Source organism: Megalops cyprinoides, chromosome 2 (genome assembly GCF_013368585.1).
Source record: "Megalops cyprinoides isolate fMegCyp1 chromosome 2, fMegCyp1.pri, whole genome shotgun sequence".
Taxonomy (NCBI): Eukaryota; Metazoa; Chordata; class Actinopteri; order Elopiformes; family Megalopidae; genus Megalops; species Megalops cyprinoides.
Window position 1 is genome coordinate 750,700 of NC_050584.1, and position 27,091 is coordinate 777,790.

Consider the following 27,091-nt stretch of genomic DNA (forward strand, 5'->3'; position numbering starts at 1 on the left):
TTATGTTACATTTGATACAAGAAACTGAAAAGCGCGTGACAAGAGCATTAACGTCACAAACTCATTTTGCTCGGTAGTTAGAGGCTTTAGGTCTCCTTTCTAATCTCTTTCATGAAATCTTCCGGCACTCTGGAAGTCACTGCTCCCCGCTGTAAACGACGGAAAAAAATACCTCTGTTTATTAAGTTCCGGCCCTTTGGCTCCGGAAGTAATCCCGAACTTTGACGCTAAGTTCACGGAGAAAAACAGCTGTTGTTGAGAGACGGAGAGACAACTGGTTAAGTAAGTTCATCAGTGTTTTACCGCGTAGTGTTTCGTGTAATATTTTGTCGTTATCACAATACTTATAGGTAACCCCGGACATGGATATCCTGGCCTATTTAATCTGCCTGATCTGATATTTTTTCTTCGTTGTTGGTTCGGTAGCTAACGTTAGTTAGCAAGCCAGCTAGCTAGCCTACCTCGGGCTGTGCGTCCCCTCACTGTTATGCTAGCTTGCTAGTTAGCTATATCGGAATTGCAATCATATTAAAACTAAAATTAATAGCACTGGACTGGTGTGCTCAGTGCAGGAAGGATGGTTCTCAGCCGACATCGCAGATGTTTGGCATCGTAATTAGCTAACGTTACCTTGTCAAGGTTTGCCTCTAGTTGTCTGTGTATGTAGCTGTTTAGCTGACTAGAGAAATGGCTAGCTATATGAAATAACTGTGAGGTACGTTAAATTATTGCCGGTGCCAATTTTGCATGATTGCTTGCTAGCTAGCGGAGCTATCGTTACCTATTTGTGTCGAATAGACCTTGTGCTTGTCAACCATGTCTTCCGAATCGTTTTGGGAATTATTTAGTTAAATTAGCCGGCTCGCTAACTCCTACAGTAACGTCAGGTTGTCCATTCAATTCCCTACCACAGTTTCGCTTTTTTTTTTTTTTTTAACAGTTCTGATAAAATAATCTATTTAACACATTAGTAGGCCTCTATTGGTTTCCAAGCTAGCTAGCTAACCTTTATTTTTTCTGTGTCTATCTAACGATAGTAGGTTATTATAAATGAAATGTAATATCGTGTGCCAAGATGTGCCACTGTGATTCTGACTTTAGGAGCAACAGTGACAGGGCCTGGTTATTGGAGGGACTTTTGTATGAGTGTTTAAATAAATGGCATATATCTGAAACTGCTGTACACCAGACGCTAGTAAAACGGTCAACAGTGATCCATTTTACTAGGTGACAACCCTGGGTTGATCCTCCAGATGGTATGTCGTGTCATCATTGTAGTGGGATAGCAGTTGCAGGAGAAACGTCAGCTGTATGCTGGTGTTTGTAGGTAGTTTACATTTCAGTAATGCTATTTCGCAGACATTCTTATCCGGGGGGGGGGGAGGCGGCACTATGCTACCACTGCCGCCCTGGTTTATGTATGTGTAACAAACGTTCGTCAATACCAAGCAGGAAACACAAAACTTTGATACCAAATAGTAAATTAGACAATTTATCACGCAAAAGAAATGAAATAAAATAGTTGCACAACTTTGTTTGCTACTATATACTTGTATATAGTATACTATTTCTCTCTCTCTCTCTCTCTCTCTCCTCTCTCTCTCTCTCTCTCTCTCTCACACACACACACATACATACATACATACACACAAATATAAATTTCGTTTTAAAAATTTCAGTTTTGATATTTTTATTTTTATTAGAATACAAGAAGGGTTGCAAAATTCTTGGAAGTTTCAAAATAGTTCCATAGTTCGATAGTTAACAACACTAGCTAGCCAAGTGTCAGGGAGTGACATCACTGCTGAAACCATTCTGCTACTGGCTACAATACTGGCTTTACATAGGACTCACACAAGCTACTTGGCTAATTTCAGCTCTGCTATACATGCACAAGCCATAAGCACATAATTTACTGTGTAAAAAGTTAACAAATAGCTAGACTCATCAAGTAACACCGATTCATTGTCAAAATTCAATATTTTGTGATAGATCAGGTTTTACCAGCCTGATGGCAGTCTCTGGCAACTGAATGGAAACCCTATGTAAATACATATTTCTGATGTTTATTAAAGATGGGACATTGCATGTACATGCCTAGATTACATGATCAGAATCTAAAATTTCAAGTGTCTTGTAGACACATCCATCATGCCATTCACTGGTGATGGTGAATTTTGCAGCCCCTATTGATGTTGATTTTAATATATTGCACCATTTTCTATGCTCCTTCGCCCTCAGTTCCACGAACAATTGGTTGATGATACTAGCTTATCTTCCAGGCAAAGTGGCTTAAGCGTTGATGTGGGAATTGGCCTTGAACCATTAAGTAAGATGAGTAACATCACCTACTGGTCCAAGCTTAAATCAAATGCTGGCTGAGTAACCATCCAAGTAGGTACTGGTTTACACCAGTAACCCAACTGAGGTGGCTTAACATATTTTAATCATTTGTAATTTCATAATCGATTAGTTATTTAGAATTGAATAAGTGCTTTAACAGCCTTTAATCTGATGTTGCCCTACTTTTCCTTTTTTTCCCTTTTTGCAGAATGCCATCTCGCAAGAGAAGAGTGGTTTCCTGTGAATCTCAAGTCAAGAGAAGAAAACTGGAGCAAAAGGCTGTTGTTGATTTGCAGCCCAAGAGAAATGTTATGGCCTCTGTGAAATCGACTAAGCTTCAGAGAGGGGCTGCTACTCAGAAGAGGGTTGTGGTGGCTCCCCGGGCCAAGAAAAAGCCTCCAGCACCACCGAAAGATGCAAAGAAACCAACAAAACCCAGTCGCCACTCTGCCAGAATGAAAGTTGCCCAGAAAGCAGCAAACCAGTGCACGTCAAAACCAGCTTTCTCTACAGCGAAGGGGGAGCACACCGATGCTCCAAGATCCTGTCTACGCAAAAGAGCAGTGCCATCAAGACCAGCTCTGAAAAAAGCGGTCTCGACTCAGCTGCCTGATAATACAAACACCTCATTAAGGAAAACACAGGACACCCGCGTCAGGAAGACTACAGGGAGGGTCCCCTCCGGTTCAGTGTCATCAAGGGGCAGCGATGAGGACACCTCTTCTAGGATGCTCCATAACAGAAAGGCCCCTTCCAGTGGGCTCAGAGCCAAAAAACAAGTCCGAGAAAACATTGAATCCCCAACTGAAATGAATAAAACTCAGGATGGTCTCATCTATGTGGAGAAGCTCATAAGTCTTGACTCAATCCAGGCAGATCACAATTATGGTAGACTTAGAGAGTCCCCAAGCTGTAATGTCCATATGAAAAGCAAGAAAGGACCTAAGCGCCAAGGTACTGTGAAATCAAAACACGAAGATGCCTTGAGCAGAAAAAGGAGCAAAATTACCCCGGAAGAGCAGGGAAACATCTTGTCTGATCCCCAGGACAAAGGTAATGCTTGCCGAGAGGCTAGACAGAGTGTAAAAGGAAACTCCTCTCCACCCATGGAAGCACTTTTCAAAGTAATTAAGGAGTCAAATCTTTATGGACCAACCTTAATTGGAAAAGGTGATTCAAGTGTATCAGAAATGCAGGGAGTTAACAAGCATTTTAGCCCTGGCATTTTAGAGAACTTGAAAAAGGACACAAAAAGCTGTGGTGAAATGGAGGATCTTCAGAGCACACCGGATCCACAGACAGCACTAACAGAGGAACATGTACACATGGGAGACAGTGCTTTGAGTGTAGAAATTGTAGAAACAGAATTTTATAATCCACTTATCCAAAACGAATGTGATTTAATTGCACATGGTGAGTCAGATGACAAAAGCGACCTGAAATTAAAAGTGCTGGAGGGTGAGCCTAAAGTGAACACGAAAATTTACAACCAGCCATACATAGATGTATACACACAGAAGGGCCAAACTCACACACTGCCACAGGAGATCACAAGTGTGTCTGTTAAAACCAACATGTTTGACCTTGTGAAGGCGGAAACCAAGCCAAAGACTGATGATAGCCTAGTTCCTCCCAAGAAGCAGGAGATGAACCCTCAAGCCAGGACCAAGGCTCGTTTGGCTGCACTAGCTGAAGAAAAGGCGGCAGCAGCCAAGAAGGCAGCTGTCAAGCAGCTAAACCTTCTAGCCCTGTGTGAAGAGATTGCGGAGGACATCGCCTCAGACACTGTAGAGTTGAAGGGAGAAGAGCTGGATATAGAGGCAGCCAATTTAAGCAATCAGAAGGCTCCACAGCCCGAATCCGAGGAGGACAGCATCCCAGCACCTTCAGTTCTTGATGAGCCCGGTTCATTAGATCATCCTGTGAATGCCCAAACAGTGGATATGGTCAAAGCCGAGGAGCCAAAGAAGCGATTCTTTCTGAGCCAAATCTCGGTGCCTTTGAAATCCAATGAGAAGAAAAAGCTGTCGCGCTTCCAGAGGCTGCGCCAGACAGAGCTAGAGCGAGAAAAACTAACATGGACCCGGGTGAAGAAGTTTAAGACTGACCAGGCTAATCAGAGGCTTTCCACAGATGGAGAGCTGGGGCTTAAAGTCAGCCTTGATCCCACTCCCTCGAGTCCAACTCCATCGCCAGCCACAGCCTCCAGAAATGAGACCAAGAAAACAGGAAGCGAAAACAAAAAGCCACTGCCAGATTTTGCACCACCTATGCCAAATGGAATCACCGTTCAGAAGCCGAGGCCTGTGGTGGAGTACAAACCCTATGCCCCCAGACCCAAGTACTCACCTGATGACTTTGAACTAGATGGAGTTGATGATGAACCAAAACCAATCCTTGTGAAACCCATGGTTGAGAAAACAGATGTTCTGCCTAGTCCTAAACATGTTAAAGATGAGGTACCCGTACTGTTCTATATGATGTGCTTGTAAAATTTCAGAAATTCTCTTGCAGTTGTTGTGAAAATTATGCAAAGTAAACAGTCAACTCCCTTTTTCCCCACAGGGTTGCACGGAATCAGTCTGCTCCTCCCCTGCCACAAGAGTGCCTCCTATAGTGACACCGGACAAGCAGTCATGCTACCAGAAGGCTGGTAGGGAATGTTTTTATAGTTCTGGTGAATGGGTCTTTTCCATGTTAAATATGAACATTATTCCATAAAATTAATGTTAACATACAGTATTTGATTAAGAAATTGAAGCTGTTTTACAATGAAATCAGTGCAGTATTTTATAAAATGATTGATGCCCTATTCTTGGAGAAAATACTAGTACAATTTCTTAACAAAAAACTACATTTGACATGATGTTTGAGTCTTCAGCATTCTTTCCAGTGGTGAGTCCATGTTGAGTGAAGTAACTCAATGTAGCTCAAGTATCATAGCGTGTGTCAAATCAGTGTGCTGAAAAGCCTTGACAGTGCATAGGCTGACAGTAATGCACAGGTAATATGAATTTACCATTTTTTGTGGTACTTTCGCCAGCATTAAACTTGGAACTTGTTTTTGTTAATGAATTTCAGATGTTTCTGCTCAGATGGTGATTTGACCTTAATAAAGCTAACAACAATGCCACTAGTTTCAATGAAGGGGGCCCACAACAAGGTCATGTACAAGTGGATGTAACTAGTTTTAAGAAATTGTATCAAGCTGATAGGTTCCCCAATCTCCCCACAGCAGATTGAAATAAAACTTGGTTTTCTCTGTATTTTGCAACATCTCAAACAAAACAGGTGACAAGTGAGACAGTGAAAGGAGTGACAATAGGGAGTGCTGGCCTTACCTGCCCTTGTAGCCCAAGTGTATGGCTTCACTTCTTTCTGTTTGGTGTGATCCTTTCAGCAAACAGAGAATATGTGTCTCGTGTGTAGGCACACATGCAGAGCAGCGAGTGATGCATTCTCAAGTAAGAGATGTTACAAATCAAGACTGCTTACTTTTTGTTACCTAAATTGTTATGTAACTTTGGGGAGGTGGGGGACTTTTGACTCAGGGACCACTGAAATGACCAGTTAGCCTTTGCTGCATTGCCTGAGTACACGAGAGGGTACTTGGAGAGGGGGTTTAAACTCCCCGGGAAAAAGTGGTGGTGTGGACAGAGCGGTTGGGGCTTAGTGAGTCTGGCTCTGGTGCCGTCAGTGGTTTTGGGCATAAGGAGGGGTGCTGCGGCTCGGCAAGGTGGTGGGGGAAGCTGCGAGTCAGCATCTGAGAGAGAGGGTGGCTTCCTGTGGTCATTTGGTTGATACTGCGGGGACTTAGGCTGCGAAATGCTAGCATGTTGCTATATGGACAACATTAAATCCATTGGTGGTGTAAAATCATCATTTCAGTCATTTTTAAAAAAATCTACAGCCCTTACCATTATTCAGTTAGGAAATGGCACCACTTCTATTAATGGGGTAAATCTATAGAAATGTTATGAGTAAAACGTTCAGTAGATTGGTACTTAAGAGCAAAGTTTGCACTGGTGAAAATAATAACGTATTTGTGTTGTTTGTGTTGTCTTATTCATGAAAGTTGCTGCACAAATTTTTCAATCGTGGTTGCAATTTGTTGCTTGTCTTGGTCATAGCCGGGGTGTAAAATCAGCAGAAATTATGATGAAATAGTTGAGATATCTGATCTTGATTTTTTTCCTGTTTCCTGCATTGAAAGATGGTTCAGAATTAAACTATGTGACTACTGATAGCACTATAATATTTGAAAAAAATACATTGTGCATGAAACATGGCACACTTTATTGTATCGTAACAAAGTATTATGTAAAAATTAACATAACATCCAACTTCACCAACAGTGTCGCATGACATTAGGACACCAATGTCCCCAGCTATGTCATGTGTATAATCTGATAGAGTTGACATCCATTTCTACATAACATGTAATAAATGGTCATGTTATGCACAATTTATTTTAAATAATTAGTGCAGCCATAATGTTATACAGGCTTCAAAGTTGTACTTTGTAGATGCATTAATGTTGAATTTAAAAAATATTACCAAACATAGTAGTTCATATTTACCTTCATTTTCCTAATTTCTGGACCATGTGAAAACTTAAGAATTAGCTAATTGAATTCAAGTCATGTTTGCATGTGTAGCTTTGTTTCAGTTGCCTTTAAAATGTTAAAATTTTATATCTCAAGTTTTCTTACATTTCTAAAACAATTTAACAAAATTATTGTGGGGGATCCTATGAGCATAGTTCTAGCAGAGTGAATTGATGTGATCACCGTAATTTTACGTTATTTGGTTAGTTTAACTTTTTTGTATACATGCTTGCTCAGGGGCTGATTCAGACTTAATTTTTTGCACATCTTAATTGTGCGTTTTTCAGTGTTTAGAAGTCAGACTTAACATATGCACCCATGTATCTCCCTAAAATGGGTAGCAGAAAGCTGTGGGCTGTGGAAATTGGAATTGCCCAGGAAAAGAACACCTCCCTTCCTAGAGCCTGAAGTCCAATAGATTTCTCATTGAGTTATTAGTCCTCATTGCAGAACACTTTTTTTACTTCTGTATAAAATGGTACAAATTAAATTGTCAGTAGGGTGTTTAATATTAAATTTTAAATTTATCTACTTAATTTGAAGTTTTTTCTCACATAATTCATTGGGTAGATAACACAGCACAGACAATGTGGACGTTTGCACAGAAATACCAGCAATATGAATTACAATATTTGAGATTATTTTTGAATTCTTGTCATGAAAGTATCAATTTTCTTCAAAGGTGAGTGTAGGGTGTTAGATTAAGGCATCTGTGTGTCGTAGCGTCCCACACAGGGACTTGTTTAAGCACCTGGGCATTTGACAGAAAGTATGTTGTTTGTGGTTTGAACTAGCAAGTGGTTCAGAACTAGCTTGCAAAATGGTTCAGGTGCTTTTTATTTAGAGATAATTGTGTAAGCTCCTTTACGGCACTGGGCACTGTACAGAAGGCATTTTTTATTTATACAGTGGTCCTGTTGCAATCTTCAGTTTGCATAGATCTAGAAAATATGTTCAATATGCCGGCTAACTACGTTGTGAATGTCACTGCAACTGCAACCACATGTCACTGCGGCCTTTCAAAATGACAGTGTTAAAATGTATTAATGTAAAATGAATGCCTTTTTGTATTTGTAGATAGCTAGTGTAGTTTTAGAACTTATTTTCACTGCCTGCCCACAACAATAAAATTATTTATTTTTGTGTTTGATGGCTAGCTAGTTAGCTAGAGAAACTTCAAGATAGTGTAGTATAGGCAATATTGTGATTTGTTCTTATTGAACACCATATGACATGGCACATTATTTGCAGGTATGTTCATGTGTACATGCATGTGTAATTACCAACAGTGTTGTTACCCACAATGGCTACTGTAGCACAGAGTTTATTCAACCTTTTCTTGGGAAGTAGGGTTGCGGAGAGGAAATAGACTATGTCTATATATGTGTCAACTCACAATATGCATATCTTGTAAAGCAATGAGACACACCCTCATGTTGAGCAACACGCCTGCATTTTGGGCGAAATCCCCGAACGTGCATCTCCCTGCTTGGAGCATAAGCTGAATACGCTTAGGAGTGAAATACGTGCAGAGGTCTCTGTGGAAGCACTTAAGCAGGAATTATGTGCATATCTCAAGTGTAAATCGGCCTCTTACACAGCATGTTCCATTTAGAAGAATAATTATTATGAGTCAATTGCATAGTGGTCAAAAACACTGGGAAAGAATTATTTCTACACTAAAACTTTATATAGTCCACTTTGGAATAATCAAAGAATCATCCATCTTAGCAGAATCATTTTGAGCTCAGTCACTACATGTAACAGGGTACTTAATCAAGGTCACTGGCACAATAGTATAAAAAGCGGTATAAAAAGTAGTATAAAAAGTCCTTTGGGCACCCAAAAATTCGACTCTTGTAACCTGGTACAAGTTTTTATAGACAGGATGCATTTAATGGTATTACGTGAAGTAAATTTGATTTCAAATGGGGAAGCACAAGTGAATTTGATCAAGAACAACTGCTGTGCTGGAGGTGATCTACACTAATGTCACCTAGGTTCAGTTGAAAAGGTTTTCTTCAGTGCTTGTGGCCATAAATTGCAATGGGTTATAGAACAGAATGTAGAATGTGACTGCAGCTAGTATTAATAAGTAACCATTTCAGTTTTATTTTCAACATATACCCATTCATCCAGTACTACCCTTGCAAGCTAGCTAACACAATAAATTGGCTGTGAGACAAACCAGTGTGGAATTTTATGAGGCAAAAAGGCAAATTGATAGCTGGCTATCTAACTAATATTACAAAAAACTAGATCTGATCTGGAGATCTAGAGGACATGAACTTCATTCCCATTCCTACACTAGAACATATCCCTTTGTATAAGTTTTTTGTGTTGTTTTTTCTCTGTGTTCTTTCTTCAGATTCCAGCATGAAGCTGTCAGCCCAGGCAGAGCCTGAAAATACGGCACCACAAGAAAACGCGTCTTCTCAGTAAGTTCTCCGACCTTTCGTCGAATTAAACCAGAAAGCAGCCCAATGTAAAAATGGTTTAACTCTTTCGTTATGCATTCTGTTCATAGAATATTGTATGTGATCATTTTTGTAAATTCGCGTACAAGTAGCTGACGAACTTTGTTTTGTAATGTAAAATTCTTTGCCGTGACTTTGCAGCTGAAGCTTCGAGTGAGGTTGTTTACAGTGTCAGTTGTTGTCCTGTCCATTTCCATTGCCGGTGTGCTGTGTTTCCCGGCAGGCCTCTCTCTGGCTGCAGCAGCAGCCCAGGCTCTGACACCCGTGTGCACAAAGAAGTCAGGAGGTTCAAGGATGCAGACAAAGGGGCACAGCAAACAACTATGGTGAGTTTAAGTTGCCCCAAGAAAAACACTGTGAGCATGCAGTATGTCAGACCTGAAAAAAACAAATAATGCTGGCTACCCCTAGACCATAGGAATCATGTTAATCTTAAACAGGGCTGGGCGATATGGACCAAAAATCATATCTTGGTATTTTTAGGCTGAATGGTGGTACACGATATATATCTCGGTATTTTCTACAAAGTGGGCTAAATGTTCAGTTGTAAGTCAAAGCCACATGTGTGATGTCACATGTGTCACAAGCACTTTTATTAAAGCATACTGTGATCAAAATAAAATGCAAAGACAGGGTTTCCTTCCCTGTTTGAAAATATACAGCTGCAAAACATGTAAATGAAAAATTATATAAAATAAATAGCCTATATTAAATAAAAATAGGCCTACCTAATGCTCCTTCCGTTGTTTTCAACAACAATAACAGACTGATTAAAATAGTGTACAATTACAGGTTTTCCTCTCCTGCTTAACAAAACACACAGCTGTGCAAATAACAAAGATGTAAACAGAATAAAAATAACAACAGGCCTACCCTGTTTGAAAATATACAGCTGCACAATATATCAACATGTAAATGAAAAATATATAAAATAAATAGCCTATATTAGATAAAAATAGGTTTATGTTGGTAGCACTTTCTGAAAAGGTAATTCAGACCATCAGAACATCCTGTAGTTATATCCTGGTAGTCTTTTCTGATAAGGTTTAGAATATCAAAATATGCTACTTAAAGTTTTACATTGGTGTTGACTGAAATGTGTTGATGGACAAACTAGACTACTAATTTACATGTCAGCATGTAAACTAGACTGTCGAAATACATGCAGTTTATGTAATGGATAGATTGTAAGTAGGCTATGCCTATTATTAAAATTTACCTGACAACATTTTCGAAATTGCTGTTGGATGAATTAATGAAAACAATAATGTAATTAGCTTAGAACCATTTTCTGGAAAGGTAAAAAAGATTTGCCGACCTTTTTTGGCTTCTAAGGTAGCACAACCTACTTGTGGTAGTATTTCCCGATAGGGTAGCAAAGATCGATAGACATGACTACCAATCTACGCTACAATAGGACATTTTGATAAGGTAGGACAAATCAACAGAACACCGGGTTTGCACGCAGATGCAGAGGGAGAAACGGGTTATGTAACGCAGCATCAAACTATATTGATATAAACAGTATTCTCTCATCCTATATCATGTTTGAAAATATATCGATATACCTTAAAAAGTCGATATACCGCCCAGCCCTACTCTTGAATTAATTTTACAGTGATGATGATAATCTTAGTCTTTCCATGATGAACACACCAAAACCTTGACATTGAGTCAGGAGAAGTGTGTAGCTGCAAGATTTTCTGTGTGTTGTACAGGACGCGGGTCAGAAGCACTTTGGCGCTGTGACCTGTAGTGTTTGTGGGATGTTGTACTCTGCTGCCAATCCCGAGGATGAGTCCCAGCACTTGCTGTTCCACAACCAGTTCATCAGTGCCGTCAGATATGTGGTGAGGCAGTGGGGAAGGGCCTTGGACATTCACAATGTTGTCATATGCAGTCTTCCAAAGCTTTCAAATAAGCATACACACACAAGCATAGGCAGAAGGTCATACACCTCCGCCAGCATTGGAGTACCAACAGTACCACTGTATTCCTTCTCATTCACTGTTACTTTCAGGGGTGGAAGAAAGAAAGGATTCTGGGCGAGTATCCAGATGGCAAGATCATCTTGGTTCTTCCAGATGACCCCAAATATGCACTAAAGAAGGTACACATCTTTCTTGTGCGTTGTTTTAATTTTGTTCCCAAGATTTGAAGTGAGAGGATCACTTCAATATCCATAGCTGCAGCTGACCAGTCAGTGTAGCTGTAGTGTTTTTAACCGTAGATGAGATGTCCCGTGGTAACCTTTGTAGCTGCCACATGTCTGTTAGTCTTGGCCCTGTAGTTCTGCAAGAGCCCCATATCTCAAAGCTCGTCTTGTTTCTGCCTCAGGTGGAGGAGATCCGGGAGATGGTCGATAATGACCTGGGTTTCCAGCAGGCGGAAACCAAGTGTCCTTCTCAGACTAAGACCTTCCTCTTTATCTCCAGTGACAAGAAGGTTGCTGGGTGCCTCATTGCAGAACACATTCAAGAGGTGGGTTTTTCTGGGCTGTCAGTCAATCTGTTCTGACAGATCAATGTTGTGATGTCATACTTCAGATAAGCATATATGCGGTGTCAGTGCTTCTCCTGTTTTTAACTATGTGACAGCTCTATCAGGCAAATAAAAAATCCAAACGCTTTTAAATGTGTGCATTGTAACTCATCAGGTATTGCCTTACATTTCCTTCATGGCTCATTCTGTCTTTCATGTACTGTGCTCAGGTTTTGTTTCAAGTTAATAGCTACAGTCAGAAGACAGATTATCTGTAAGGTCCATTTAGGGAAACATTTTTGGGCAAATTTACTGTACACTTTAGATTTTGAGTGCGCTGTATATTTTTGCTGTGTTCAGGAATTGATGTACTCCTACGCAGATAATCTGTTTTATTGAATAGATGGTACACAACTAGCTAATTATGGCATAATAAGGTAACTTATGTGTTTTGTTTTCAGTACAGTCCAGTGTTAGTTTCCTTCCTTCCATCTTCAGTTCTGAAGGAAGCACTGTAACCTCAAACACTTAAGTGCTTATGCAGCTAGAGAATATTTACATTTATGCAATCTATTCTGTCAAAGTGTATATCTTGTATTAAATTTTGTTTGGTAGTAGTCATTTAGTTCAACATAGGACAGAGTTGACACTGCTTGCCCACAACTATATGCCAGAAGGAAGGGGTATTTCTGGAATCACTCTAAAGCTCTGCTCATTTTTATGTGATAGAAAAGAATGTGTGTGTGTGTAAAATGCAGTTAAGGCACTTAAGGGCAGCAATAAACACCTTCAGTACAAATGCCAATCTCAGAATCAAAGCGAGGTATTGAAGACCAAGCTATCCAGGCTATAATATTTCAGATACTTTGGTGATTACCGATTAGCTTTGTTAACTCATAATTGCAGACGTCTTCAGTAATGCACATTTGACAATACATTTAAACATTTAAAATAATAGGCCTCTGTATATTTGCCAAGTGCCTTTCAATGTAAGGAAGGATTAAAGGTGTTTCTGGAAGCTGATTTTGTGGAAATGGGCAGATGAAATATCAGTGGTGATGGCTGCATCATTTTACATTTTGTGATCAATACTTATTAACGTTATACAATCCATCAGTGACTCGCATGCTTTCCTCTCAGATTCTGGTCAGAAAGTACGCAAATAAGTCATAATCATGCAGTCAATAGTGAATCTGAAGGCTTTGTATTACATGTAGTTTTTAGGTAAAGGTGTCAATTTCTATTTTATGTATAAAACAAACAAATTAACTTGTCACAAAGTGGTGATGTCTGTGATTCAATAATAATAAAAATAACTTCTTTTTGGTTTGGAAAAAAAAAAATCAACATAACAGTCAAACTAGTTAGCAGCATACAGTAACAAGCTATGAACTAGTTAGCCACCTCCTGGATAACCTATTACGTGATGTCGTAACAGTAATGAAATGGTGCTGTCCATAATTTGATTGACAGATTATTTCCCTGTGTACCCTTTTTGAAATATTTTAAAAAAGAACTTAAAGATAAATAGATATCAGTGGTTACAGTTAAGCATCAGTAAGATACTGAAAAGGTTGTTGACCACTGGAGATGCCCTGCAAGAAAAGATGTTAAAACTTGATTGTTTTTAAATAATTTGTTGTATTTTTATTTATATTTATATGTATTTATTTATATTTTAATTATTGACAGGCAGTTGTAGCCTCTGTACCTGAAAGTCCATCTCTTCTGAAAATTTCACTATTAAATTTTTCTTCACTTTGTTGATGATTGCTATCATTGTAGTGGGGACCAGTCCAAAAGTAATCACTTATTGATTCCCTGAGACAATATTGGCTTCAGCTAACTTGAGCTGGCAGCCTCTTGCACATGCTACAACTTTCTCGGACATCTTGCCCAGTGCAGCTGTCTCCCTGTATGTGTGTGTGTCCGCAGGGCTTCAGGGTGATTGAGGAGGCCACGCCTGAGGGCTCGGAGGGGGAGAAGGTGATGTTTGAGCGGCAGAGGGCCTGGTGCTGCTCCACCACGCCGGAGCCAGCGCTCTGTGGCATCAGTCGCATCTGGGTCTTCAGCATGATGCGGAGGAGGGGCATTGCCTCGCGCATGATCGAGTGCCTCAGGTCAGCCGCTGCCAGGCTGTCGCTCACATTCCTCTGCTCTCTCAGTGCATTTTGTGTCTGAAAAAATCTCTTGCATTTATCCTGTAAGAGGTTCTTAGCCCTCCATCACACTGGCTTGGGAACCCAGGTTTTTGCTTGGATTTACTGGGGTGTGCCTTCGGTATTAATGGGTTTTCCCTATTGTACCTGGGAATGCTAACGTAGCTAGCTCAAATGTCCATCTTCAGACATTTTGCTTACTTGTTGAACTGTGTAATTTGAGAGAGACCTCAGAAGCAGTATCTTTTCTGATTATGTCACACATTCTGATTGCCAACCATTGGATGCTATGTGAATGAGAGGAACCTAGTAAATTACGGGGTTCACAGCTCGATATAAATGGCCGAGAGTGCAGAAAACCAGGGATTCAAATCCCAGGTTGGAACCTGGCTTTCTCTCTAAAAGTGTCTTCAGTTTTTCAACCAAGGCCTACCTGAGCATTTTGCCTTACTGTGAGGATGATGGTATTCCATCAAAGATTTCATTGATTTTAACAATAATATAATCAGATGACCTTCATTTTACAAGCTGCAGGAACACCTCCTTTTCGTATTTAGAGTCTGTCCTTAATCAAAGGTTTATATGAATATGTAAAACTGTCATGGCAAGTGGGATGCAATAGAAAGAGTATAATTCAGGTTATCAATGTTTAATGTTTTTCCTCAGAACTTTGTTCAAGGACTTTTTATGGGGAGAGATTTTTTCTTCGTTTTATGATCAGTTAGAGGGTTTCAGTGGATTTTGAGGAATATTGGTCTATAGTGTGACGGTCTCCGATTTGAAATTGGAGAGGAGCCACTGACTAGTTAAGAGACTAAACTAGTAAACTGGTAAACACTACATACTTATGTAGAAAGAGTGTTTCAGGATATGTACAAAAAAGTGTAATTGAAAGTAATACACTATGTCCCCTGCAGGAACAACTTTATCTATGGATCGCATCTAAGCAAAGAGGAGATTGCCTTCTCTGACCCAACACCCGACGGCAAGCTCTTCGCCACACATTATTGTGGCACCTCCCAGTTCCTGGTCTACAACTTTGTTAGCGGGACCCGGTCGGCTGGACCCAGCCAGATGTGATTGGAACATCTTAGACATACCACTGGCTGATTGGAAGATATGTTTTTTTCTTGATGTGACTGACTCCAACCAAACTGAGTCCAGTAGCATCCAAGTGGCGCCATCTTGTCAAGAACAGATCTGGTTGTATTTATTGGCTTGTTGCTTTGTGAGTTTAATAGCACTGGTCTTGGTTGAATGGTTCACAAAGCTACTGCAAGCAAGTTCCTCCATCAAGGGAAAACCTTCAGAAACATTTCTACTGTTTTTTGTTTGTTTGTTTTGTTTTGTTTTTTAAACTCAGGTCGAGAAATAACAAGCGTTGTTTAAAAAGTTTTATTTTCCCTTTATTCCCATAGTTAAAAATATTTTAAAACAAAGCATATTTTGTTAATGCATTTTTAAGAAAAGAAAATACTGTATTTTATTGGAAGTGTTTACAGGTTTACATGCACGGTCCTTTCAACAGCAAAAGTGAATCAAAAGAATCCCTGAAAAAGCTTTAACTCCTGTAGTTTTATACTTTTAAGGTTTTCTGTCTTTGGTCCTTTATTCCTTCTATGCACTACTATCCCACAACTTCATGTAAATTAATGCGAACTGCAGAACTTAACTCTACTTTCCTTCTACACTACTCTTTTGAGACAGATGTAGACAATTAACTTCCACAAGGAAAAAACTGTAAAAAAAAAAAAAACAAAAAAAAAAAAACCAACAAAAAACTGTAAGTCCACCATGTATGTGTGATTAGAGTTTGTATTTAGAGACTGAAGGACAGAAGTTCACCATAGCATCAGCATCAGTGGATCAGTGGGATGTTTGGGAGGCTCATATTAGGCCCTCCTTGACCCCTTCAGACTGCTTGCAGTTAGCAGGTTTCAGCGTTCACCCACGTGAAAAGTAAATGTAGTTTTCTACTTGAACATAAATCATGTGTTGAATGTCCTTGAGAGGAATTGGTATGAAGTGCCCTGGATCTTTGTAATATGGTTTTGAAGTAACCTTGATTCAAAGCTACTCATGGATCTGAGTGGCTTGTTTAGTTATGAAAGCACACAGGTTCACTGTGTAACCCACTGCCTTCAATCCCAACGACACTACCCCCAACTCCCCTGTGATTCCCATGAAGAGAGACTATTTCCTAGTTAAATAAAAAGTAATCAGGGTAGTTTGTAAGAGGAGGATAGTTTGGCTTCTATGCAGTTTCCTCGTATAAATTACCACTGCAGGGAGGAAAAAAAAAATCCACACACATGACAGTGTATCAAGCAATATTTTCATTCTTTCTCAATTCCTTTGGGCTTTGCTAAAACTGACTAGCTGTCTCTGCTCCTCTCTGCATATTCTGAAACTATTGGTGAAGGCATGGAAAACTGGGCTGTAGCACTTGCCTCATGTGTAATATATTGATTAAAGCCTGAAGTGTAGTTCTGGAGAATGTGATCAGTGGATTGGATTTGTGGAAGCTGCGGCAGTCTGTCTCTGTCTGGTGTAAATATTGATGTGTACTTTGTGCCTAATTAGGGGGAATATTGAGCCAAAATTCATATTTGCCTTGACCAAAACTGCCACAGAAAATTAGAGGGCAAATTCTTATACTTGTTCTAATGCTGTCACATCAAGGTACATTTTAGCAATACTGTATGATTTTAACATGTCTTCTGGGTATTTTTCGCATCTATTTCTGAATGGAAAGTAGTGAGCCTTGGAAGAACACAGAAAGAACACATATGTGGAAACCTTCTGAAGTACACATGTAAAATATTACATAAGACAAGCCATCATTTAAACTCAATTGTTTTTATCAAACCTGCTCTGAGTTCTCCAACCCCCAGTTCAGTTTATAAACTTATAAACCTGTTGAGAAGCAGCCCTACACTTATCATTGGTCAGCTTCAGATCCAAGGCAAAAAAGAAATGAAAAATCCCTAACTATCTCAGTCTGGCAATAGATTCTGTCCAGAATTAAATGCAAACATTTACAAAGGGTGGCTATTTGCTAATTTAATATATTTTATAATTGTATTTTATGTTTTTATTTTTAACCATACTTTTTATTTGTGATGCCCATGACTTCATGTGTTTGAAATAAAAAAGAAACTGAGAAATAAAGGTGGAAGCACTCAGGGTTTTGTGATTTGACAGGCAATTCCATTCCTAAGGTTGGATAAGTCCTAACCTCAGACTGTAGCTGTTGTCACAGCCATCGGTATAAGATTAGGTAAATCTAGTCAAGTTTTTTTTTTTCCTGTTTGCAAGACAAACAAATGCCCATTAAAAACAATGTACATAAGCAGTAAACTTACAAACAAATTTGTATTTTGAGCTGCCACATACATAATATTTAAAAACAAAATCTCTTTTTTCTCCTGTTCCTTTAATATTAGCCCACAGTAAATGGCACACTGTACTTGACCATTTGTGAAATTTTATTGTTGACATTTTTTTTTTTTTTTTACTTCTCTTCCTCTCACCAGGTATATTTAAAATATGTTTGTTTGCAGCACTGTGAAGAGGCACAACTTCTGCATTTTAAAGGAAAATTGACAGTTATATTTGTCCTATTGGAAATGGCAATTGCAAGGTTATCATCTTCATTAAGCACAGCTGAAGTAAGCGTAGAGGTGTGAAGTAGTTTCAGCACCAACAAAACCAGTGCTGTCCAAACTGAACCTAGAACTCCAAACTCCACTGTACAAAATAGAATAAAGGGCTCAGATAAAGCTTAGAATTAGCACCATGTTAGTTGGTTACTTTTTCTTACATAGCATTTTAGAAACAAATGTTATACTTATAGCCACACAACAACGGTTTTGAGATGAACATCATAGGCTGTAATGAACATATTATTAAGTGTTTTCTTTTTTCAAAGGAAGGCCTACATGGTGATCTTCTAAAGCTACAGATGTCAGATTTTATAAATAGTTTATACATGTGCTTCAGAGGACAAGGAGGGTCAAGCTTGGTGCCAAGGTTAGTAACCTCTTATTGCTAATGATTGCTATGCATATGATCTGTTGGGAGTGTTGCTATCTAAAAACCTACTTCTGTTCAGAATTGGGACCGAAGTTAAATTTGTTCGTTTTATCTAAGTTGGGACTTTAAAAGCAGGTAGTACAAAGCTACAAGCATCTTATAAGCAAGCATAGATATCTAGAGTGTACTTTTTCAACATCTGTACAAAACGAACAAAATGATATCTTGCAGAATGACACCTAACTCAGATGTGACACCTGAAGACCATATTCTCTGTAGATGGTAAGATGAGAAAAGAGGACAGTTACACAGAAAAACACTTTAGTTTGGGTGGGTTTGCTTTGGATATACACATACACAAAAACAGCATCAGTACCTCACAAGGATCTGAAGTCCAATTGCTACATATCCTTTGTTAAAATAGTGCAGAACCATGGAAATTCCTGGAAGTGGTTGCACAAGCCATAGATGGCACTGGGTTTTTTTAACTCTGAAATGTGTGATTCTTGTACTTTACAATTTTTGAACTTAAGCAGAACTCATGCATCACAGAAATTGAAAATATAATTGATATAATTGATAGTGGCTTCTAAAACCCAAAAGCTAAAATCAAATTAATCAATTCAATCAAATCAATTAAGCGGTCTCACAGGCAGATTCAAAACCACACTACAGAACTCCAGTACAACATCCCAAATTACAATGACTGGCATACATATCCCTACTACCTGAACAAGTAGTTAGACATTAAGGTGGCATATTCATACAAGACATAGATTATTATAGTATGAATAGAGTACTAGTTTGTGAGTGATAAGAAGCAGGGTACTCGCTCACACCTGTAGGGGCCCACTGAGTAGCAGGCGATGAGGGTGGGGGGTGCCCAAGGCCATCATGTCTAGCCTGGTTGTTGTAGTCAGCATGGCGCTGCCGGTCCACTTATGACCATAGAGGGACTGCTCAGCCCCCAAGAGGTCCTGGTTGAAGAGAGGCCACAGGGGAACATTACTAGAAACATCAGCAATGGGGCAAGAGAGATGAGGAGTGCAGGTGGCCAGCTGGCTCTCCTGCCAGCAGGCTGTAGGCAGGAGGGACAGAATAACTGTGCAGTGTGAAGTGATGGGCTGGTTGGTACTGCTGTTGAGTGTAAGATGAGTGGCATGGCTGGGTTGCTGGGTAGAGGAAGAAGAAGAGGAGAAGGTGCTAGAGTAGGTGGATATGTTAGGGTTGGCAAGCTGGCTGCCCTGGTATACATACACTTGATTGACCTGTTGTGGGGAGTTCCCTATCTCAGTACTCTGGCAGCGAACTGTGGAGAAGCTACTAGAGGTAGATGGCTTGTGGGAGGAGTAAGGTGCACTGGATGATCTCACACCATTCTCTATGATGGAAAGTAGAAGTGCTGACGGAAAAGAAGGCAGATGAGTTTCAGTTACCATTGTTCTTATACTGTTAATAAGATAATATGAAGCACAGAAAAAGAATGGTGCACTAACAATTCTACAGATTCAAGATGATTTCTTGAAATTTGTTTCATGTGGTTTGGAATGAAGGGTCCTTCCCTCCTTTACAGAAAAATTAGAGAAATTTTCCTCCTTTTAACTGCTACAGGGCCTTGACCAGAGTAATCATGGACAGATTACATTTACATTTATTCATTCGTCAGACCCTTTTATCCAAAGCGACTTACAGGTGAGGTACAATCAGGGTTGGGTCAGATTACTTCGAAATGTAGTCAGTTACTGAATACAAATTACATGGCAATTTTTGTAATTAGTAATCCATTGGATTACAAAAAAAATCCACAAATATTCTTTTTTCTCTTTAAACATCTCAAAACATTTTCAATGCAAATAAAATGCATTTTGCATATTCAGCATTTACAGTTGGTCAAATCAAATTACCCTCACAAAAACAGTACTGGCACAAACTACAGGTATTCTGCAACATGTGGGATGCTGTTTCTTTTGTGCAAGTTTTTGTTTTTTGTTTGTTAATGTAAATAAAAAGGAATAAAAACTCCATTATTCATAAATCATCATTAAAAAACAAAAACAAATATTAGTTAAGTCAAAATTAACAGAACTGGCAACATATTCAGCATTTAGAATTGGTCAAATCAAATTACCCTTACAAAAACATGCTGGCATAAACGTCTACAGGTGTACAGAATTGTATCTTTTGTTTAAGTTTTTGTTGCTGGTGTTTTTTAATCAAAGGCCACAGGGAGGAGTTTGCTATTGTAACGCAAGAGGAGCACTTGTTCAAAATGTTCATCTGCCAAGCAGTTCCTCTGCGGGGTAAAGATGTTACCACCATGGCTGAAGAGCCGTTCGACAGGTGCACTCGAGGGTAAGATGGTGTTGGATTTAAGGAAGAGCCTCTTCACCCTTGGAAAGTCATTAAGGCAGTCCAGAGTCTTACTTGTCTCCTCTAGATACTTCCGGACTTCATCAGCAACACCACCTTTGACATTGGAGTTTTCAGGTCCATAACTGAAGAAACCCTCATCTGACTGTGTAGAATTCACACTGCTGTTGTCGGACTCAGCATCATCACCTGGATCCAGACGGGTTGGCTCTGACACCAACATTGCACGCATTTCCTCTCTTTCAGCTTCTGCCAGCCACCACAAATGCAACTGTGGCATAGTTGCTGTTGCGATTTTTGCATCCTGACTGTTAAACAACTGTACAAAGCGTGTGTCTATTGCTGCCAGGATGGTGCCAATGACATCAGAGAAAAAGCGTGGTGCAGCTCTCTTCTCCCATAGCTTCGTCTTCAGAATTAGTAGTGTGGGTATCAGCAGTCCAGCAGACCTTGCAGAAGGTCAAGAGCAAAGGCGAGTGGCTTCAAGACCTCAGCATATTCTTTCAAGAAGGCAGTCTCATGGGAAAGCATCCTGGCAATCTCCAGGCGGTCACAAACTTCCCCCAGTTGTGCCTCACTGCAGTACACTTTGCGCGTGGGCCCCTGTGTCAAAGCTTTCACAAGATCCTTGGAGGCTATCAGATTCATTGTGTGTGATGCACATCTCTGGTGGGGTGGTAGAAAGAGATGCAGGTTTTCATTTGTCTCTTCAGCAAGAATAGCATCCACATCCTGGAATTCAACTTCGTCATCCCCCTCATGATGGTCATCACTTGCTGTTGAAAACTCTTTGAAAGCTTTTACAAAATTGCTACCATTATCCGTGACAGTAGCTTGGACTTTATTTTCAATGTTGTAAGCCACGTGAATCTCATGTGTCTTAGCAGCAACAACGTCATATGTGTGTCTGCCTTTAATCCTTGCACAGGCAAGTGCTGCCGATTTCCTCTCCAGCTCGTCGCCCTCGATCCAATGGCAAGTCATCCCAAAAAAGCTCCTATTGGAAGCTGTCCAAATATCAGCTGTTGTGCACACCGAATGCATTTTGCCTAGCTTTGTTTTAAGTTCCTCTTTCATGTGTGTGTATGCCTTATCAAGCCTAGCTATCAGTGTCTTTCGGGTCATTACAGTCTTTCCCCCACTTATGCCCTCAATTAGTTTCCTGAATGCGTGCTGTTCCAATAAAGAGAATGACTGGACATCATCCACAATGAAACTGAAGACGAGGGAATTTACTTTGGCTTGGGAAATATTATTCACAAATTGTTCAAGGCTTGCTTGTTTCGCTTCTGGCTCTCCATGAGTCTGCTGATCTACATTGCTAGGTCCTGAAGCCTCTGTGTCAGCTCTCTGTGTGCTCTTCATAAATTTCCCAGCATGTCTTCTCTGATATACATACATGGAAGGAAAAAATGAAGCTTGAAAGTCATTGTTTGATCATAAATCATTTGAAATAATATGTTTTCTTATATCCTATTACTTCTAAAATAATTGAAAACATGTTCAACTTCATAAATTAGGCTACTTCTGACTAGTACTACCCTTATTAAAACACATGGCAACTAGATAAGATATTTCACTGGCATCAGTAACTGAGTTGTTGTGACTGACATTCAAACTAATTGTTGAGTCAAACCACCAGATGGTATTAATATTCATAATAATATTGATAATATTACAGGGCTGTCAACAGTAGTATAAAATTGAGTTCAAACTTATCTAACTTTCTAAAAATGATATGAATGTGAATATATTCGAATATGTAATGCCAGATTTACCTAAATGTATACCATGCTGCACAAGGGGGTGAATTAGACCAGCAAAAGTAGCAAATGAAAATGAGCTTTCTTTGAATAAAAAGAGAAATGTGAATTATCTACTCATTTCTAGTCGCAGGAGTTTGATAAAGAACAAAAAAATCCTTTCTATAGGTACAGGAATTGTGTTTCTACTCCCAATATTGAGGGTATTTCTTCCCCCTGAAGCGTTGCACTGACAGAACATTGCCATATGTTCACTTGCTAAGTTGGTGTGGGCAATCTTCACAGTGCGCTGTATAAACTCCGGTGTCATTATTTTATAAAATCAACTTGTCATATGTTCAGTTTAGCTAGCCAGCTAGCTAGATAACTACAGTGGAAATGAGTGATCATAAGCTCCCCTTCAATATTCTATTTCTAGAATGTTGACTGAAAATTGCACACAGTACAGCAGACTACAGCTAGCAACAGGTGTGCTCCGACTCAATACAATCGTATTGGGTAACATTATGCATGGCAAGATCCATATTGTTGAGATCCAATATCCGTAATTTGCTCAGTATTGTACGTTAGCTAATGAGCTAAGCCATCGCTACCATTATCAACCATGCTACTGTGGCAGACGCAAATGAGCTGATGAGCACTGCAATGAAAATGGTTGAAACAAAATTCTATACCCAAGATAGATTTTTCTGCAACAGTAGCTTGCTAACTGAGAAGGAAACTTACCTCTAAGTGTTTCTTCAGATTTGAAGTCGAGGTCTTTCCGGATGACAGCAACTTTATTTTCAGCTTGCACAAATTGCACATTTTTGAAGTCAAAGTGATGCCGATATTGCCAGGAATGGAAGGCTGTTTTGGAGGGACTGCTGCTGCTTGAACCTTGCATCTTGACTCAACACCTTTCTTTTTTCCCCCGTCACAAACGAGTATTTTTCTAAGAAACCCCATAGACCTATGTCAGACGCGCTTTTCATGAGTTAACAGCATTGGTTATCATGAAAAAAAGTTTCATAATTTTAAAATTGCCACATTTTAAAGATGTAATTAATGTAATCTGGGCTGAGTATAGTTACTTATTTTTTGTAATCTGATTAGGTAATCCCGATTACATGTAATCTGTTACTACCCAACCCTGGGTAGAATACAACAGAAGAAAAAAATATACGGAGAAGCACTACATGACCAAGTTTCAAAGGCTGGCCAGGCAAGGTAAAAACTAGCATGTAAAACTAATGAGTGCGTTAAACCATCAGATTACATTTTTTAAAATTTTATTTTACAGTTTAGTAGGAGACAATTTGAGTCATGAGAAATTCCTTAGGGGGTAGTGTTTCAGGTGCTCAGGTGAGAGCGGAAGTTGAGTTCAGATGTTTCTTGAAGACAGAGAGGGACTCAGCAGAATGGATGAACTGTGGAAGTTCATTCCACCATCGAGGGACAACAGCGGAGAAAGTCCTGGATAGTGATTTTATGCCATGATGCAACTGGACCACCAGGCACCATTCAGTGGCGTAGTGTAGCGGTCGAGACAGAACATAGGGTTGCAGCTGTGAGTTCGGCAACCACACATCCAGCAACATCATACTGAACACTGGAGCCCCTCAGGGATGTGTGCTTAGCCCCCTTCTCTTTACGCTGCTGACCCATGACTGCACACCAAAGTACAGCTCCAACATCTTCATCAAATTTGCGGATGACACAACTGTGGTGGGTCTCATCACCAACTACAGGACAGAAGTGAGCCAACTTGCCAAGTGGTGCGACGACAACAATCTCTCCCTGAATGTGATGAAAACAAAGGAGATGGTCATCGACTTCAGGTGAGAGCACACCCAGCATCATTCTCTGACCATCAATGGTGCAGCTGTGGAGAGGGTGAGCAGCACCAAGTTTCTGGGTGTGCACATAACAGAGGACCTCTCCTGGTCAAACAACACCACATCACTGGCCAAGAAAGCTCAGCAACGCCTCTACTTCCTCCGCAAACTGAGGAGAGCCAGAGCCCCAGTTCCCATCATGTGCTCCTTCTACCGTGGCACCATTGAGAGCATCCTTACCAGCTGCATCACTGTGTGGTTTGGGAGCTTCACCACTACCAACAGGAGAACCCTGCAGAGCACAGTGGATGCAGCAGAAAAGATCTCTGGTGCCTCACTCCCCTCCCTCCTGGACATCTACAACACACGCCTAGCCCGTAAAGCACAGAGCATTGCTGCTGACCCCACTCATCCTTCGCACATGCTCTTCAGTCCCCTCCCATCGGGGAGGAGATTCAGAAGCCTCCAGGCCCGTACCTCAAGGTTGAGGGACAGCTTCATCCACCAGGCTGTTAGGAAGTTGAACTCTCTTCGCTCCCTCAGCCATCTGCTCCAACACAGAACTGAACTTTGAACCCCCCCCCCCACCCCCCCATACTGAAGCCTGGACTATTCTCCACCCATTCCTACTCCCAACATTAATCACACGCAAACTCACACAGACCTGCACAGTCACTTTACTTATATAACAGTCTACATCATATTCCTGTGGAATGTGTATTTATATTTATATTTTTTATATTTATTTTTCACATTTATAAACCTACCATGTGCCTGGATGCCCTTGCTGTAAATATTTGTAGCTTGTTTTCTGTGATAATTCTTGTTCTTGTCTCAGTGTCATTGTGTTATGTCGAACTGTTGTATTGTCACCGTGGGCCTGAGAGAAACGAAATTTCAATCCTCCGTATGTCCTGTGCATATTGGAGGATTGACAATAAAGTTGACTTTGACTTCAGGTAGGTAAGTGCAGTTTTGTTGGTCGTGAGCATCAAGGCCTTGAACATGATGCGGGCTGCTACAGGGAGCCAGTGGAGTGAGGCCAAGAGAGGTGTGACATGAGCCCTTGTTGGTTGGCTGAAAACCAGACATGCAGCCGCATTCTGTATCAACTACAGAATGTGGCTGCATGTCTAAATTCAAGCATATCAGAAGAAAGCTTTCTTGTGTTTTTTTGCCCCGGATGCAGCAGCACAGCAATGGTATTTGTATGGAGGTTACCAGAAAACTCCATTGAACAGAATCAAAACCTATCTGTTGTCTTCATAGACCTCACTAATATTTCAGCCTCTTAAACAGAGAACTACCCCTCTTAAAGCTCGACTACCCCAGAAATTTCACCACCATTATCCAGCTGCTCCATGAGGGAATGACTGGAGTAGTGCTTGCAAATGGTGACTTATCACAGCCAATTTATGTACCAAATGTCTTATAGCATGCTGTTTGCTCCTTTGGTGAGGATGTGTATATGAGATATCTCATTGATGGCTACCTCCTTGACCTACACTGTCTTACAAATGAGACAAAAACACAGGAGATTCATACTGAAAGCTTTGCTTGCATATGACTGCGTTCTTTTAACCCATGTTGAAAACCGTTACAAGAAGCTATCACCAGGGAATTCTCTGAGGCAGAAGTTACTCAGCCTGATCATCACCCTGGCAAAAACTAAAGAGCTCTTCAGCTGCCCTAGGTACAGACCCTACAAAACCAATTGGAGGAACATCCTCGCCCTATGGACGCGAAATCTGGACAGTGTACAAGAATCAGACAACTTGAGCAGTTCCACATTAGAACCCTTCACTGCATGAGCATAAAATGGCTAAACAGAATTCCAAACCAAGAAGTCCTGGACCATGCTCACAGTACGAACACAGGGGCAATGGTCTTCAAGACCCAGCTATGGCACACTGGCAAACAGGTATTCCACAGAGTGTTAAAGCATGAAAATCAAAGACAGGTTGCTTCAAAGTTATTGACAAAGGATAAAGGATAAATCCAAAACAGCGGCACACCTTAACCACAGACAGAGAGCTGTGGAGCTCCTTTATGAAAAGTGCAGCAGAAAAACTGGAACAAGCCCACCAGATGTGCAAATGCACACGATTACATTTATTCACAGTGTGCAACTTTGTGTCGCTCATTTAAAGAGATACACTGATGTGTAAATTAAGTCTGAATCCTAAAAAAAAATGCACACACTGTCAGATGTGCAAAAGCCTCTAAGAAATGGTCTTAGAGTCCTCTCTGCCTTTGCTGTCAGTGCAGCAGCCTGATCTCCAAGCGTTTAGAAGGTGAAGTCATATCCCAGGATCAAAGCTGCTGTTTGATGAGGTACTCTTCAAACTTGAAACTGACAAGTAACAACCCTTTCCATGTGATTCGGATTTGCTATTCATTTCATCACAGAAGAGTAGAAGAAAACAAGATTACCGAACAGATTGGAAAAGCTCCTGGTTTCAAGTTGGACCAGATGGTTAATCTGATTCAGGGGCCCCATTCATAAAAATCTTGTATGCACACATTTCATCATGTGCGTTTCAGATGTGTGCATGCCAAAGTCTATGGCAACATTTTGTTTGACAAACTTTGAACTTGACTACTTGTGGTAGTTTCATTAAAGGGGCCATGTCTACCCTAACACTTTTGAAGGAGCTGGTGGTGCCTAATGGTGCCAAACGTAAGTGTGTATGTAGAGGTTGTGCAGACCTGTTAGTAGATGGCTCATGAGCTGGAACCAAGCCAGTTAGGATCTTGCCTGCACCTCAATTAGCACCTCACTGTCAGAAACATTTTTTTTAGCCATATTAGTTATAATTGCCATGGCAATTACCATTTGATTACTGTTCTCATCATTGTTTTTTGTCTGTCCTAGATTCCGTGTAAAGACAGGGGGAGTCATTTGGCAAAAAACTGAGGCCTTATTTATGTAATTTGCATGGATCTATCACTAAATTTGAACATCACAGGAAACGTGCCTATGCTTTTCTTACACATGAATAACTAAATTCACACATACAGGTTTCTTGTATAGGTCAC

The 27,091-nt window shown here is 40.2% G+C and overlaps 1 protein-coding gene across 1 annotated transcript; it reads left to right on the plus strand.

Annotated features, from left to right (window-relative positions):
- The first annotated feature begins 214 nt into the window (after positions 1-214).
- Positions 215-17,113, plus strand: esco1 (establishment of sister chromatid cohesion N-acetyltransferase 1). Its single transcript, XM_036521900.1, has 10 exons — positions 215-282; positions 2,552-4,802; positions 4,909-4,996; positions 9,319-9,388; positions 9,651-9,753; positions 11,146-11,277; positions 11,448-11,537; positions 11,765-11,908; positions 13,844-14,028; positions 14,985-17,113. The coding sequence occupies exons 2-10, from the start codon at positions 2,553-2,555 to the stop codon at positions 15,145-15,147; spliced, it is 3,225 nt and encodes a 1,074-aa protein (XP_036377793.1). The 5' UTR covers positions 215-282; position 2,552; the 3' UTR covers positions 15,148-17,113.
- Positions 17,114-27,091: the final 9,978 nt, after the last annotated feature.